Source organism: Polistes dominula, unplaced genomic scaffold (assembly GCF_049000335.1).
Source record: "Polistes dominula isolate Pdom_NZ unplaced genomic scaffold, Pdom_raw_medaka contig_20, whole genome shotgun sequence".
Lineage (NCBI taxonomy): Eukaryota > Metazoa > Arthropoda > Insecta > Hymenoptera > Vespidae > Polistes > Polistes dominula.
The window spans coordinates 1,467,329-1,482,945 of NW_028301147.1; the positions used below are offsets into that span (position 1 = coordinate 1,467,329).

The following is a 15,617-nucleotide window of genomic DNA, read 5'->3' on the forward strand; positions in this document are numbered from 1 at the left end:
GTTGTTTTTTTTATTTATAACAGTCGTACAGACTGTTCGCGAAAGTAGAGTCAGTGAAGTGATCGGGAGTGAAATTTTCGTGTGTTTGCATTTGACTGCGTGCAATGCAGTTTTTGAAAGTAGAGTCAGTGTTTGTTCGATTAATTAAAAAGTACAATTTTGATCGCGAAGTAGAGTCAGTGACCGGGCGGGCGTATAAATTAAATTCAAATCATACGCGTATGTAGAGTCAGTGTTGTTCGCCGTATAAGAAAAATTTCGGTTTCGCGATAAGAAACTCATCTATAGTTTCTTATATTCGTTTACCGCGTTATTAGAGTCACGCGAGTGAGTGAGTGAGTGCAAGGAAAAGTGCATCAAGGAATTCTCCGATGGACCTGGTAGACGAGGGATGCAGCTGAGACCATTTTCTACGAAGTAGGAGTGTTTTGGAGCCATCGCAGAACTTCTTAAACCGCGAGTTTTTATTTAAAGTCCCTCCGGTGCTCAATCATGCCGAGGATGAAAGGTCCGAATCGGCACGAGCTACTGGTTGTAATTTTTTACAAGAAAAAGTTATTGACGAGCACATGAGTTTATTCCAAAAAAGGATTATTCCTTTTTTGGAATGGCTCATGAAACTGTATATTTCATTGTATGTATGTTTTATTAGTTTAGGATAGGTCTTCTTGTCTTATCGATTAAATTCATTTAATTAACAGTGCAAATTAATTAATGCACTTTTATTTTTTATTACGTGTTTGATTCGCGTTTTAGTAGTGGTGAAATCGAGTATTAATTTACTCGATTTCGTACCAATAAAGCATGTAATAAATGTCTTACATGCATTGCTTCGTACATAGTTTATTTAATCGCGATTAATTTCGGTATTATAAATAAATGAGCAAGAAGACAAACCCCTTTCGCGAACGGATAGACTCTGGCAATTAAGTGGCGGCTGTAAAAAGCCCAGTTCTTTAATTAGAACAGCCAACTTAATCAAAGGAGTCGTCCGAGGTTTTTTCATTATTTTCAATTTTTAATATCTTTTCTTTTTTTTTTTGAAAGTCTTAAAGACTTGTAGAGTCATAGCCCGCTTAGATTTATTTGAGAATATTTTATTGTATTAATCAATTTTTTAGATTAGGATTTTCAGCAACTAATATACTAATACCCCCTTTTTCTCCCCTATGCATTCTTCGTTCTCATCTATGCGTGTTACCCAGGTGTTACACGTATGGGTGAGAAAAAGATTGCATGGGTTATAGTTTTTAAGTTTTCCTTTGGCGGCTGTCATTGTGCTAGTGATTGCACGGTGTACATTGCACCTGTGTGTGCGTGGTAGGTGGTGCATTGTACATCGTTCGCGATTACGTGAAATACCGCGTATTTTTGAAAAAGTTATTCAAATAAAAATAACTTGTAGAGTCACGCGTACGATACGAATTTTTATTTTTTTTTAATAATCGTTTTGCATAGTAGAGTCACCCACATTTATTTGTGGAAACATACACGTATATAACTAGTATGCACATATACTAGTGTATACTTGTATTTTTGCAGTAGTTTTATTTGCAATAATCACTAGCCTTGATAGACGATTACAGCAACTGGTACGTAACCTTTTAGAATATAAGTTTAGAGATACGCGGTTGAACTAGGGTGACGGAGGTGCCCCGGGGCATGCTCTCTAGTGTAGGCTTTTGCACCCTGGTGGTATGTGTGAGAACCGTGGAGTGTATGGGTGGGTATGCATGTGTTTTTTACTGAATGAATGTGAAACTTTAATTTTAAGTAGGTAGGACCCCGGAAAAGCACATGGTACACTTGCACTTTGATAGTGCAAGTCCCATCTCCAGGTTTTTTTATATAGAATTGTCACAAAATTTGATCTTTTTTATTCTATCATGCTTAACTCGTAAATTTATTTTGTGACAATTCTATCATTTTTAATATGTATCATGATTCAAAGGTATTTGCAACCATTTATAAGATTTGTTTATCGATTCTATCTCGAACGAGATATAATCGAAATTAAATTCGCAAAACCTTTGATGAATTTGATACTTAGTTTTAAGTATAACAGGTTTAACACTTCGCACTATCGCGATTTTAACTTTGAAATGTTTGATATAATTCAATATAAATTAAATAAAAATATATTGCAAAGAAATGCAATTTATAATGCATTTTTTTTATTACATTATACATATTTTTTAGTATTATTTTTTTTTTCAATTCGTTTTTATTATTCGATAGTAAAAGTACGAAGTGTTATTAGGTTCATCGATTAGCTTAATTAACTGCTCGGACATTCGATTAAATGTGCTCGTGTAACATGTGCACAGTCGGTGAACTCTAAGTTCATTGGTTGTCCACGAGCTAGGATAGCTAACGGTAAACGCGAATTTAATTTGTAATAATTATTTAACAGAATTATAACGAACATCGAAATTATATTGCAAAATGGTATGTATGATAGAAAAATAAATGAAATTATTTCATAGGTATTGTAATATGAAATGTATTTCATTTATATTAGTGTTATAAGCAGTTGAGAGTAATTGGGTGAAAATGTCTTGAAGTCGTTTCTAAATTGTAGGACCATAATCTGGCATGTTACAACGATATGGTATTAGAATAGAATCGATAATTTACATGGTTAATAATATTCCTTTCGACGAAGAGATATCTCTCGATCAAAAGGTAATAATTATTTTCGATGTAAAAAAAAGCTCAGGATGTTTTACTAATCACATTTTTATTTTCAGGGTTGTGTTAGGGTTGGTTAGGTCGGGTTTTTTATTCATTTTATAATTTAGAATCAGGGACGATTCTGATTCTATATCATTGATCGTTGTAACATGCTAAATTATGAGAATACTTTTTGGAAAGGATTGACGTTTTTGGTCAATGATTCTTTTCATGCTCGCACGTAGGGAATGTCCGACAGTAGGCATCAAGAAAGAAGAGGCAAAATGCCGAAGAGGCCCCCACTTAATTGTGGCTCAAGAGGGCAACTATGGACTCAATGAGTTATTTGCAAATTCAACAGCATGGTTGAATTTTTGCGAATAGCTCGTTGGTCATTTGATATTTTGATTGTTTTATTATTTTGCTCGTCAATAATTTATAGTGGTTTTTTAAGAATGGAAGTAATTAATATAGTTTTCTTTCTGTTATAGGGGAACGTCGTTGGAATTACCACTACCAACTCTATCAGAGATTTTTATTGCCAAAAATAAATCGAGTATTTAAAAAATTTGTTTTTACAGAGTACAATTCCATTCAGAATTCCCCCTCACTTTAATATCATATCATTTTTTCATTTCCAATGACCCCACACCTTTCATTTTTCATTCTTCATTTCATTCGTAGAAACTAATTATTTTATAATATTTTTTAATATATCTTTTTTTTTCTAGGTATTAGAAACTTAATTTTCATTTTATTTTGTTTCAGAATATGATTAATTCTAATGCACTTGTAAGTGCATCGGGTTTTTCATCGGGAACTTTCCCTTCGATGCATTCATTGCATCTTTTCTCCAAAATAATCATTTCTTTTTCTTTTTCAGGTTCGTTTTGAGTTTCTTTTTTCAGTGGGTAGCGGGTAGATCTTTCTTTGGTTTTTTCACAAAGAAAGTTTTACTTCAGGAATGCGACCTTGCCCTACGCGTGCCATGATTTTCTCCTACCTCCAATAATTGGGAGAAAATTATGTCCTTACCTTAAATTTCACCCCACCAACCATCACTCCTTCCCTACTTCTTTATTTTTCTTTTTGTTTTAGGTTTCTTCTTGTTCTAGGTTTCTTATAATAATGGAGTATTCAAGAGGAGAGGAATATGGACCAAAAGAGGACTGAGTTGTGGTAAACGGGTTGTATTTTAGTTTACTAATTACTTTTCTTATTCACAGGATGAATTATAAAGACGATGCAATATTACATCCAAGAATAATAGGAAGCAGATAATAAGAGGACTATAATTATAGTAAAGGGTAATATAAAATAATTACTTGCAAAAATATTTAAAGTACTTTAATTCTTTTTATTTTATTCTTTCTAGCAACGTATATGTATGATAGTTATTTTTAAGGTATCCTTTTTTTTCTACAGGTATCATCTAATATTATATATATTTATTTTTATTATATTATATTTTTTATAGATTAAGAATTATTCAATATAAAATATTCGTAACTTGTAGTTTTTTTATGTGCTTATATTGAAATTATTCTAGGGTATGTTACTTTTAGGTAACATCCATGATTTTATTAAATTTCTTTTTAGGTTACACTCCTTGTTTATCATTTTGTATTTTTTGATATTTAAAGAAATAATTAAAATAATTCTAAAGATTTTTTATGGTGGTACTCTTATGGAGGGGCCTAAGAGTTAGGTTCATTCCTTTGAATTATATTCGGATGAGGGCATCTTTAGGATGCACATCCCTCTTGGGTCTTCAAAAGCGGTTACCTCCACGAGGTTAGACCTGGGCAATGGATATTACTTTCCATGTAATGTTTATCATATTCTGATATGTTATACATTCCATGGCAAGTGAAATCTAGCTAAAGACTGCTTACCATAAACATTATAATTGTAATTAGTTTCTTTTAATTTTCCAATTATCATATTTTTATTTAATTCCTTTGATTCCTTCTATCCATTTTATTTGAAGAAACTAATTACTTTATAATGTTTTTTAATAATTTTTTTTTCTATTTTTACAAGCATTAAGAAGCAATGCAAAATTATTGAAATTTAATTTTCCCACCAATTTTCCTTGTTGCATTTATAGTTCTTATTTTATCCATAGCTGTCGCTGAAATCGCACGTTTTATTCATAAACAGCTGATCGCATATATGTCATATGTATACTGTTACCATAAGTAGATTAAAAAATTGGCTCATGCAACCATAATTTTATAATCTTATAAGTCTTTTAACATTAAAAACAGTGATATTTTTACATTTGATAGTTTTCATTTATTCTATTAGCAATATGTTGAAACGTGCCAGTGGTTTTGTGATATTTCGTCAAATTAAAGATTCAATAGAATATCTTCTTTTGCAAACGTCTTATGGAAACCATCATTGGACTCCACCTAAAGGTTGACTTTGAGACTAATATTTTTAATATTTATATAAAAAAAAAATAATAATAATAAAAGGATGTATTATGAAGAATTTTTGTAGAAAAAAAAAAAGAAAAGAAAAACAATTAGAAGATTTTGTTTAATTAGGTCATATTGATGGTGAAGAAAGTGCTTATGAAGCTGCCTTACGTGAAACAGAAGAAGAAGCTGGATTTGTAGAAGATGATTTAAAAATTATTGATAATGCCAATATCGAAATACAATATAATGTTAATGGAGTTCCTAAAATAGTTACTTATTTTTTAGCAGAACTTATAAATCCTAATCAATCTGTTAGAATGTCAAACGAACATCAAGCATATAAATGGTTAAGATTTCAAGAAGCTTGTAATCTTGCTGAATATGCAGAAATGCAAAATGTTTTAAAACATTTTAATGAATATATAGATAAAAACATAAAAAAGAAGTAGGATAAGGTATAATTAATTTCAGTAACAATATGCATTTACAAATATATATTTATTATCAATACAGATTTAATATGTATTTGACATTTTCTAAATTTGATTTAAGTATTCTTTATAAATCAAATTTATGTTGTAATAAATGATCAGTTTTAACACATATCTATAAAAAAAAAAGTGATTTATAAATTTAAACATTTTATGTTTGATTGTCCATAGTATATATATATATATATATATATATACTGTTATTTAAAATATTATTAAATAGGTTATTAAGAAAATAATTCAATTGTATATTTTAATAAATCTTAACTCTTTTAATTATCATTTTCTAAAAGATACAACTTTTATTTCATATTAAACATTTAGTAATTATTTATTTCAAATGTATTGTGATAATACAAAAGATGTCAAAAACGGAAGTAGATTGACAGTGGCGCCCTCTTAAACAAAGTACACATTTCTTCGTATTCTATTTTCAGGATCATACACATGGTGCATCGATGTATTTTTCAATTGAATATTATTGTGTGATTTGAAAAGTGAAAATATATATTTCAAAAGTTACTTATGATCGATGATCGTTAAATTGAATTATCGATAAAAAGAAAAATATGGAAAATTTAACAGTGTCGCGTCAAAGTTGTCGCAGTTTGGAAATTTTGGAAGATGAAATTTTAGATAGTTTGAAATATTTCAAAATATTATGTACAATTAATCCAAACAATGATGATTTGTACATTGCATTAAAAAATCAATTGCATTTAATACCATCGAATTCAGAATGTGAAATAACTCCTGTATATATTAACAATGAAACGGATAACAAAATTATTGGGTTAGAATATACTAATATAACTCAACAAGTGTATTGTGCATATGAAAGTGGTGACTTAATTACAATTAATGTAGAATCCGATTTAGAATGTGAATTAGTTAAACAAATAAATGAAGGTATAAATTGTATGAAACTAAGTCCTGATCATGAAATTATTACATTAATAACACATAAAGATACCGTAATTACAATGGTATCTAGTTTTGATATTATATCAGAGGTATTCTTATAATCATTTGATTAAATCATATTTATTTGATTATAATTAAATTAATGTCTTTATATTACAATTATTTCATTACAATATGTTACAGGTAGATTTACAAGAATCTCATTTTGGTGATAAACAATTTGTAACAATTGGCTGGGGTAAAAAAGAAACACAGTTTCATGGATCAATAGGTAAAGCTGCAGCAATGGTCAAACCAGTAGAAATAAATAAGAATAATTTTGACGATGGTCTACCAAGAATAACATGGAGAGGTGATGGTTCCATGTTTGCTGTTAGTTTCATTGGAAAAGAAAAAGGTGTTCGTCAATTTAAAGTTTTCAGTAGAGAAGGTATTTTGCAATATACAAGTGAATTGTTGGATAATATGGAAGAGCCATTAGCTTGGAAACCTTCTGGACATTTGATAGCTACAACGCAGACATTAGTTAACAAACATGTAGTATCTTTTTTTGAAAAGAATGGTTTGAAACATAGAGAATTTTTACTTCCATTTGAAACAAAAACTGTTTCCGTAAGTCAAAGTTATTTTTTTGTATTTAATTATGGTATACATTTAACAATAATTATGGTACATAATACATATTAATATTTTATCCAGGTAAAAGAAATATTTTGGTCACCAGATTCAGACATTTTGACTATTTGGTGTGAACGAAATAATGATAATAGTACAATATTAGAATTATGGATAGAAAAGAATTATCATTGGTATTTAAAACAAACATTCTATTTTACTAAAGACAATCCCCTGTTATATGGTACTTGGAGCTGTAGAACTAACTGTGGAAAAACATTAATTCTTCTCACGCCACAAAATGTTCTAACTTATTCATTTCAGCGAACGATTAATCATAGCAAAGGTCAACATTTGGAAGATAAAGCAGTAGTTGCTGTTATAGATGGAAATAAAGTTTTATTAACAGGATTTCAAATTGGTATAGTACCACCGCCAATGGCACATCAAACTATAGAACTTTCAGAACCAATCAATGCAGTAGTCTTTGCACCAAATGTAAAAAGTACTGAATCATTAATAGATACCAATGCTTTCTTTTGCGTACTAAGTAATAATAAATTAGCATTTTTTCAATGTACAAATGTAAGTATTATAACGTAATAATTATATATCATTATAATATTTTGTCGTTATAATATTTGTATGCACATTACTTTTATTATATAGGATTCAAATAATCTCGAATATAAGAATATAAGTATATGCGAAATGAACTGGGATGCAGCAACATTTGATACTAAAAATGTTATACCTATAATGCAACATTTCTCATGGTTTCAAGAAAATATTATATTGAGTTCTATTTCAATAGATAATCAAAGCATTCTATGTGTGATAAATTTAGATCTTGAAAATAATCAAGTTACTGTAAAGTATGTATGCAAAATCTAACATAATATATTCTATCATTCTGTAATATTAAATTTTTTCAATTATTATATGTGTATGTGTTCATCTTTTTTTATTAGACAAACACACATTATGGATGCTTTGATTGAACACATAATATGTTCTCCTAATACAGATGAGATATTTCTGATAGCAGAAGGATCCGTTTTAAAATACAAAGATAATGAATTGGATTTCATTGGAATCAAATTACCTAACTTTTCTTCTAAAGTTGATCTAATATACAATGGTACAAGTCATGCGATAATATCTTTATCTCATGGCAATCGTTTATCAATTAATAGTAAAGAAGTTGCAAACAATGTTACTAGTTTTTTCCTACATTCTAAACTGTTACTTCTTACTACTTCGCAACATACATTAATTTGTGTTACTTTGGACGAAGAAGGATTGGAACAATTATCCAAACAAGATTTAACTACTAAACCATGGGAAAATAATATCTTTCAAAAATCTGTTAATGGTTTGTATTAATTATGATTTCATATACATATGTATTTTTATTTGGTATATATAATTTACAATAACAAAATTACAGATGTAAATATAAGGAGAATAGAAAGAGGATCTTTTCTAGTAATGGCTCTTTCAAATAATTCCAAAACAATATTGCAAGCACCTCGTGGTAATTTGGAATGTATTCAACCTAGACCACTATCGTTGTATATTATTGGAGAACATTTGAAAAATTGCGAATATTTTTCTGCATTTGATCTTATGAGAAAACAACGTATTAATTTAAATTTAATATATGATTACGAGCCAGAATTATTTTTGAAAAATGTTGACAAATTTGTTAAAGATATTTCAAATCCACAATGGTTGAGTTTATTTTTAACTGAATTACAAAATGAAGATGTTACTACTACATTATATTCAAACTGTTATTTAAAGTGTAAAAAGCAAGGTGCATCAATTGATCAAAATGGAAATAAGATTTCGATGATTTGCAATTTGCTGAGAAGAATTTTGGAGAAAAAAGACAATGCAGATTATTTTATACAACCAATATTAATTAGTTTGGTTAAAAATCGTGATCAGGAAGGTTTGGAAGGTGCACTTAAAAAGTTGAAGGAAATAAAAACATTGGAGTCTTCGAAAAATTCATCTTCAACAATATCATCCGAAGATGCATTGAAATATTTATTATATTTGGTAGATGTTAATGTTTTATTTGATACAGCATTAGGCATGTACGATTTTGAATTGACAATGTTCATTGCATCAAAGTCACATAAAGATCCTAAAGAATATATACCATTTTTAAATAATTTAAAAATACTCGAAGACAATTTTATGAAATATTCCATTGACATATATCTAAAACGATACGAATCAGCTTTGAATCATATATCAAAGGATACAGAAAAGTTCGATGAATGTTTAAATCTCATACGTAATCACAATATGTATAAAAATGGTTTGAAGATATTTAATAAAGATAGCAAAGAGTATAAAGAAGTTGCACGAATATACGGTGATTATCTTTTAAGTAAAAATAAATTAAAAGAAGCAGCGATAATGTTTCACAAGGCTAATGATTATAATAATGCATTAAATACATATAAATTAGCCAGTTGTTGGCAAGAAGCTATTATGGTTTCAACGTTACTTCAATTATGGTATATATATATATAGAATTACTTAAATTTTTAATTCTTTTCATTCTAATATATATATATATATATATATATTTTCACATTGATCTCTTTATCAAAATTATTATTTAGTCCTGCTGAATTATCTGCATTATACGAGGAACTTAAAACGAGATTATGTCAAAATAAAAGATATTTAGAAGCAGCCCAAATATGTGCACTGTATATAAAGGATTTTGAAAAAGTAATTACAACATTATGCGAAGGCAAACATTGGAAGGATGCTTTAAGAATTGCAACAGATATCAATCGTTCTGATTTAATTGGTATATAACATTTAAACAATTAAAAAAAAAACTACTACTCTTTTTAGACAAATTATTTTATTAAATAATAATAATAATATATATATATATATATTAGATTTTAATTTAAAATAATATTTTGTTTTTTGTCTACATAGAAACACATATTAAACCAGGCGTACAAGAACATGTTGATTATATTACGACACAAATTATGAAGAATAAAGAAGATTTGGAGAAATATAAAAATCGACTTACAGTAGTAAGAACGGAAATGATCAATAGACAAACTAATGGTCATTATGACGATACATTAAATGATAATATATTAATGTCAAATAAAGGATTTAACGATTTTCTCAGTGATACTAGCAGTGTTACAAATTCTATAACGAGTCATGGATCACGAACTTCTACAACATCTAAGTAAATAAAATAAGAAGAGTATATATATATATATATATATATATATATAAATTAGATTGATCGAGATAAATCAATGCTGTAAAATCAGATATACATATATATATCTGATTGGAAAAAAACATCATTTTCTATTACTTAATCAATACGATATAATATTTCAAATTGCATAACTTTGTTTTAGGAGAAGTTACAGATCAAGTAAAAATCGTAGAAAACAGGAAAGAAAGTTATTAAGTATGAAAGAAGGTAGTATGTTTGAAGATTTAGGAATAATGCGAGCATTACATGAAATTATCAGCAAAACATATCAGCAAAAAGGTTTTTGTCTATTATATTCAATCTGACATAGCAATAATAATTAATAATTAATCATGCTTATTATTAATTATACAATTATTCATGCAGATGAAGTGGACTTATTAACGCAAATGTTATTACATTTTAATGATGACGAAATTGCTGAAGAATTACAAGACAGTATGAAACATTTGTTAACTATTATAGAAAACAGTAAATCTAAAATTTGGGATAAATCAGCACCTATTAGTCTTTCGCTTTATGAAGCAGTAAGTTTCATATATATTAATTATTATTTATGATTAATATTTTTAATTGATTGTATATATATATATATATTTTTTTTGTAGGATTTATTAATTGATAACGGTGTATCAAAACAATCTCAAGAAACCTTTGTACCGCATAAATTAGTTGGTAAGTTACTAATTAACAGTTGTTTATCAATGCTTCTTCAAATAATTAATTGAATAATTAATTTAAAAAAAATAATAATAATAATATAATTTTAATTATTCTATAGAATCACGCATAATGTATCCACCAGAAGAACCTATATCTACAAAAAACCTATATATTTTTTTCTAACTACTATTAAATAAAATAAAATAAAATAAAATATTATATAAACCTATAATATATTAAAATGATTTCTCTCTTTTTTCTTTTATATATATATATATATATAATATAATTTTAATATTTTTATAATAATTAATTTCTAATTAATTTCTAATTATTTCTAAACAAATAATTAATGATATTAAAATACTACCTCCTACTTTTTTTTATTCTAAGTTTTGCTACACATTCCAACAACAACAACAACAAAAATAATAATAATAATAATAATAATAATGTAACTAGCTAGTAATTTGTAAACTATATTATTATTTTATCAAGAATTTCATTTGTTACTTCTGATGTAATACAATCATCCGTTTATTTACAATTAAATGGATTTCGTTGTGATTACAAAGTATAAATAGTACCGTACAAACTATATATAGATATATGTATATTTTTAATCCATATATATGTATATATATATATATATAGTATTATTACATTTAAAATTTGCTTCAGAGATGTACATAACATTTGAAAATTATCGTACTTTATTTCGAGTCAAATTTCCCGTATACATAAATTTATACAATCTTTAATAGTATAGAATACATAAGAACTGCTAGTTTGACTTATAAATAACAAGGTTTTGTTGAGAGTTAAGATATTTATATGAATAGATTTTTATCAAAGTATAAATTAAAATATATATATATATTTGTGAAAATATTAATGTATCCCATATATAGTATCGTTAAAATATATGTTTATATGCTAATATATATAGAAAAAAAAGAAAAGAAAAGGGGGTAAACAAACAAAAAAAAAGAAGAAAAAAAAAAAAAGGTTTTCCTAACGATTTAAGGATAAAACTTAAAATGCAGGCTTAATATTTCCTATTATCAAATATACCATATATGTTATGATTTTTTTGTTAATCGCGTTATATCTAATATTACTATAACAGTCCAAAATATATTCTTCTCACTACTACATTCTCATGCTATTCTCTTCTATATTCATACTAGAAAAAAAAAAGAAAAAAAAATTATGGTATATAATTCTTCTAAACGCACATTATAATAACACACATACACACACGTTTGTGTAAACGTGGGATGCAGCAAGCTTCCATTTAACAATCTTCTATGTGTGTCAAAAATGTCCAATAGACACACCCGATAGACACTATTTATAATTTAGTCTACATTTTTATAGGTGATTACGGTCCTGTTTTTGTTCTTTTTTTTTTTTTTTTTTTTTTTTTTGTATAATTATAATAACATTAATTGGAATATCATAATTAATAATATGTCCTTTTATGTGGCATTGAATAATAATAATGGACGTAGAATTTTGTTCTTACATTTTCATTTTCATTTTCATTTTTTTTTGTTTAGAGTTGTTGGATTGTTTGCCGATGTTGGGGTGTTGTTGCCAATGATGATGATGATAATGATGATAATGATGATAATTGATCACATTATTATTATTATTATTATTATTATTATTTTATATAAAATGAAAAAAAATATATTTGTATTATATATATATATATACGAAAATAATTAAGTTTGCCTTTCTTTTTGTGCCAAAGAAACTATGATGGGCGATTTAAGTTCTGGACGAACACTAATTTTCATATATTTCGCATTAACATATTTCTTTCTAACAGCTTGAAATTTGCTTTTGTCTGCTTCATTTATAATCACAGCAATATCCCTTACGACTGGTAATATATCCTCTTTAGTATAAGTGCTATAATATTCTAAAGTGTTCGTCCAAATGTTCTTATTTTCATTTTCATCGTTATTATCGAAAATTCTATTAAAACAAATATATTCATATGTTAATAATATAACTTGTTATATATATATACATATTGTTTTTTATATATATTTTTATAAGAAGAAAGAAGAAAGAAAAAAGAAAAAAAAAGTAAAAATATTGTATGATAAAATAAACTTACAGAAATGCTAAATATATGGCACCTGCTGCTATCAAACTTGGTGAATAATGGCACATTTCATAATGTACTAAACACTGTTCCAAAAAATATTTAGCCATGGTATGATGGATAGGAAGTGCCTTAAAATTAATAAACAAAATAATATTCAATTAATAATTAAAATGATAATATTACAAATATATGTTTTAATTGATATTACATTAATTAATTACCTTTCCAGCTTTACTATATCTTCTTAAAAAATGAAGTGGTAATGGTCGTCCAAATGAATAATCAAGAGTTGTTATAATCACCAGTTCCATTTTTAAGATTTCTAATTTTGTATATGCATTATCTGTTATATATACAAAATCACTAACGTCTGGTGAATACATTTCTTCATATTTACTAGCTATAAACATGGCTGTTACACCAACTAGTTGTAATCTTTTTCTATCTATCGTTTTATTTGACTGTTAAACAACAACAACAAAAATGAATATTATTTATTTTATTATTATCCAAATTTAATGGATTTATATTTCATTGATGATAAAAAAAAAAACAAACAAACCTGTAGAAATCTATCGATAATAGATATAGTTAGATATAAAGTTTCTTGCATAAGATGAAATTGTTGATGTACTTCGACGAGCCAATCTATAAGAACACTTCTCATTTTGGGTGTTACTTCTTGACCAGTTAAATAATCTTTTTTAATGGGAAACTTTTGTTCTAAAGTTCTTAAATATTCATATATATCGTTGCAATATGCAGAAACTAAAATCGGATTTTCTTTATCAGTTTCATCAATATTTTCAATGGTTATAAGATCAGACGAAAATGATTCTTTTTCCTTTTTAATGATTATATGATCAGACGTTAATGATTCTTTTTCCTTTTTAATAGGTATCGTTGGAACTAATGATAATTGATTGATTTCTATGGTTGCTTCATTTTTAATTGACGGTTTATTTATTTGCATTTGTAATTTATTATCTTGTATCTTGGCAGTTTTATCTTGTAATTTATTAATTGGTTTTTCATGAATTTTATCTAAAGTTTTACCACCAACAACAGCATGCTTAGTAGTAGCGTCATTTTTTTTAGAAATGATTTGTTTATTTTCCTTCAACAAACTACTTCGACCAATTGGTTCAACACCTCTCTGTGTATTTACTTTATTTCCTAAATCTCCAAATACAGATCTCTTGGTTGTTATTGTCTTTGCAGCAATAGATGATTTTGAATTTGCAACATTTTCTTTATTAACATTCTGCAAAATTAATAATAATTATAATATCAACTAAAATGTAAAAAAAAAAATTAAAACACAATATTCAATTATAAATGATATTATATATTATAAGATTTACTCTCTCCCATACACATATTGTATATTCATTGAAATATAAATAATAAAACTAAAAGTTACTTTCAAAATCTAAATCTAATGTTGATGATAAAAACAAAAACAATATTTATAACATTGTCGTTAAAGAAAAGAAGAAGAAAGAAAAAAACACGAACACGTTTATGAATATTTCAATTAAATTAAAATTGAGCAAAAAAATCAGTTAATAGAAAGAAAAAAATCATTTCATTAGAAAATCATATACGTTAAATCCGATCATCGTTGATGATCCATACGTAATAGTTTGTAAAAAAATAAAAAAAAGAAGGGAAATAACACGTGCAAATGATAATGTTTCTTATTCGTTACATTTTTCTAATTAGATATAATAGGGTATTTAAAGATGTCAGGCACAGGACCGTTAACCATTACCCATTACACTGTTCTTCCTCCCCTCGTTAGATGTTCTAACGAATATAATAGTCTATTTACTTTCAAATGTTATCTAAGAAAATGTATATTATTTACTTACCATAAGCACTTGTCGATTTCTTAGCGCCATCGTCAACTACGATAAAATATAATCTTTATTAATATAAAAAATATAATTCCCTTAGGATAGTCTTTTTCTTTTAGATGCTTGCCAAACAACGTTCACCTCTCGTTTAATATAACGACCTCAGCGGTTTGAATTTGTTTAGCTGCTAAACCGGAAGTTAACCCCCCCGTAGGTGGCAATGCACTGATATACAAATGGCGCGAAAAATAACTCTTTTTGATTTGTTTCTTAATATTGAAAAGTAACTTTTTTTGTTTTTTTTTTCTTTTTTTTTGTTTTTTTTCCTATATTTTTTATTAACCATCAATTAATATACACATTTATTTATGTATTCGTAATAAGAAGATTTTTATTATTATTATTTTCAACTTATCAAAAATTGTTTGGTTAATTTTACGTATTTTGATTTGTTTGTTATTAATTACAAATATGACGTAATATAATAATTTTGTTTATCATAATATCTAATATTATATATATATATATACACATATTTTGTTTATATATTACTTAATTATA

The 15,617-nt window shown here is 26.7% G+C and overlaps 3 protein-coding genes across 4 annotated transcripts; 2 read left to right on the forward strand and 1 right to left on the reverse strand.

Moving 5' to 3' along the window:
* The first annotated feature begins 4,833 nt into the window (after positions 1–4,833).
* Positions 4,834–6,170, forward strand: Apf (purine phosphoribosyltransferase family protein Apf). Of its 2 annotated transcripts, XM_089177434.1 has the most exons (3): positions 4,834–5,096; positions 5,229–5,557; positions 6,031–6,170. In XM_089177434.1, exons 1-2 carry the CDS (start codon positions 4,988–4,990, stop codon positions 5,549–5,551), a joined length of 432 nt encoding a protein of 143 aa, XP_089033560.1. In that variant the 5' UTR covers positions 4,834–4,987; the 3' UTR covers positions 5,552–5,557; positions 6,031–6,170. The 2 variants fall into 2 exon arrangements, with proteins under 2 accessions (XP_089033560.1, XP_015175820.1); XM_015320334.2 differs by lacking the exon at positions 6,031–6,170 and having other exon boundaries at positions 4,835–5,096; positions 5,229–5,707.
* Elp1 (elongator complex protein 1) lies at positions 6,155–11,307 on the forward strand. Its single transcript, XM_015320455.2, has 12 exons — positions 6,155–6,606; positions 6,701–7,129; positions 7,217–7,717; positions 7,802–8,007; positions 8,104–8,507; positions 8,583–9,666; positions 9,775–9,968; positions 10,106–10,373; positions 10,555–10,691; positions 10,779–10,939; positions 11,021–11,087; positions 11,194–11,307. Exons 1-12 carry the CDS (start codon positions 6,163–6,165, stop codon positions 11,256–11,258), a joined length of 3,960 nt encoding a protein of 1,319 aa, XP_015175941.2. The 5' UTR covers positions 6,155–6,162; the 3' UTR covers positions 11,259–11,307.
* A 1,163-nt stretch (positions 11,308–12,470) lies between these two features.
* On the reverse strand, positions 12,471–15,441 carry LOC107066072 (G2/mitotic-specific cyclin-B). Its single transcript, XM_015320327.2, has 5 exons — positions 15,072–15,441; positions 13,760–14,461; positions 13,419–13,658; positions 13,207–13,325; positions 12,471–13,061 (listed from the first exon to the last, which is right to left on the reverse strand). The coding sequence occupies exons 1-5, from the start codon at positions 15,099–15,101 to the stop codon at positions 12,806–12,808; spliced, it is 1,347 nt and encodes a 448-aa protein (XP_015175813.1). The 5' UTR covers positions 15,102–15,441; the 3' UTR covers positions 12,471–12,805.
* Between the last annotated feature and the right edge of the window lie 176 nt (positions 15,442–15,617).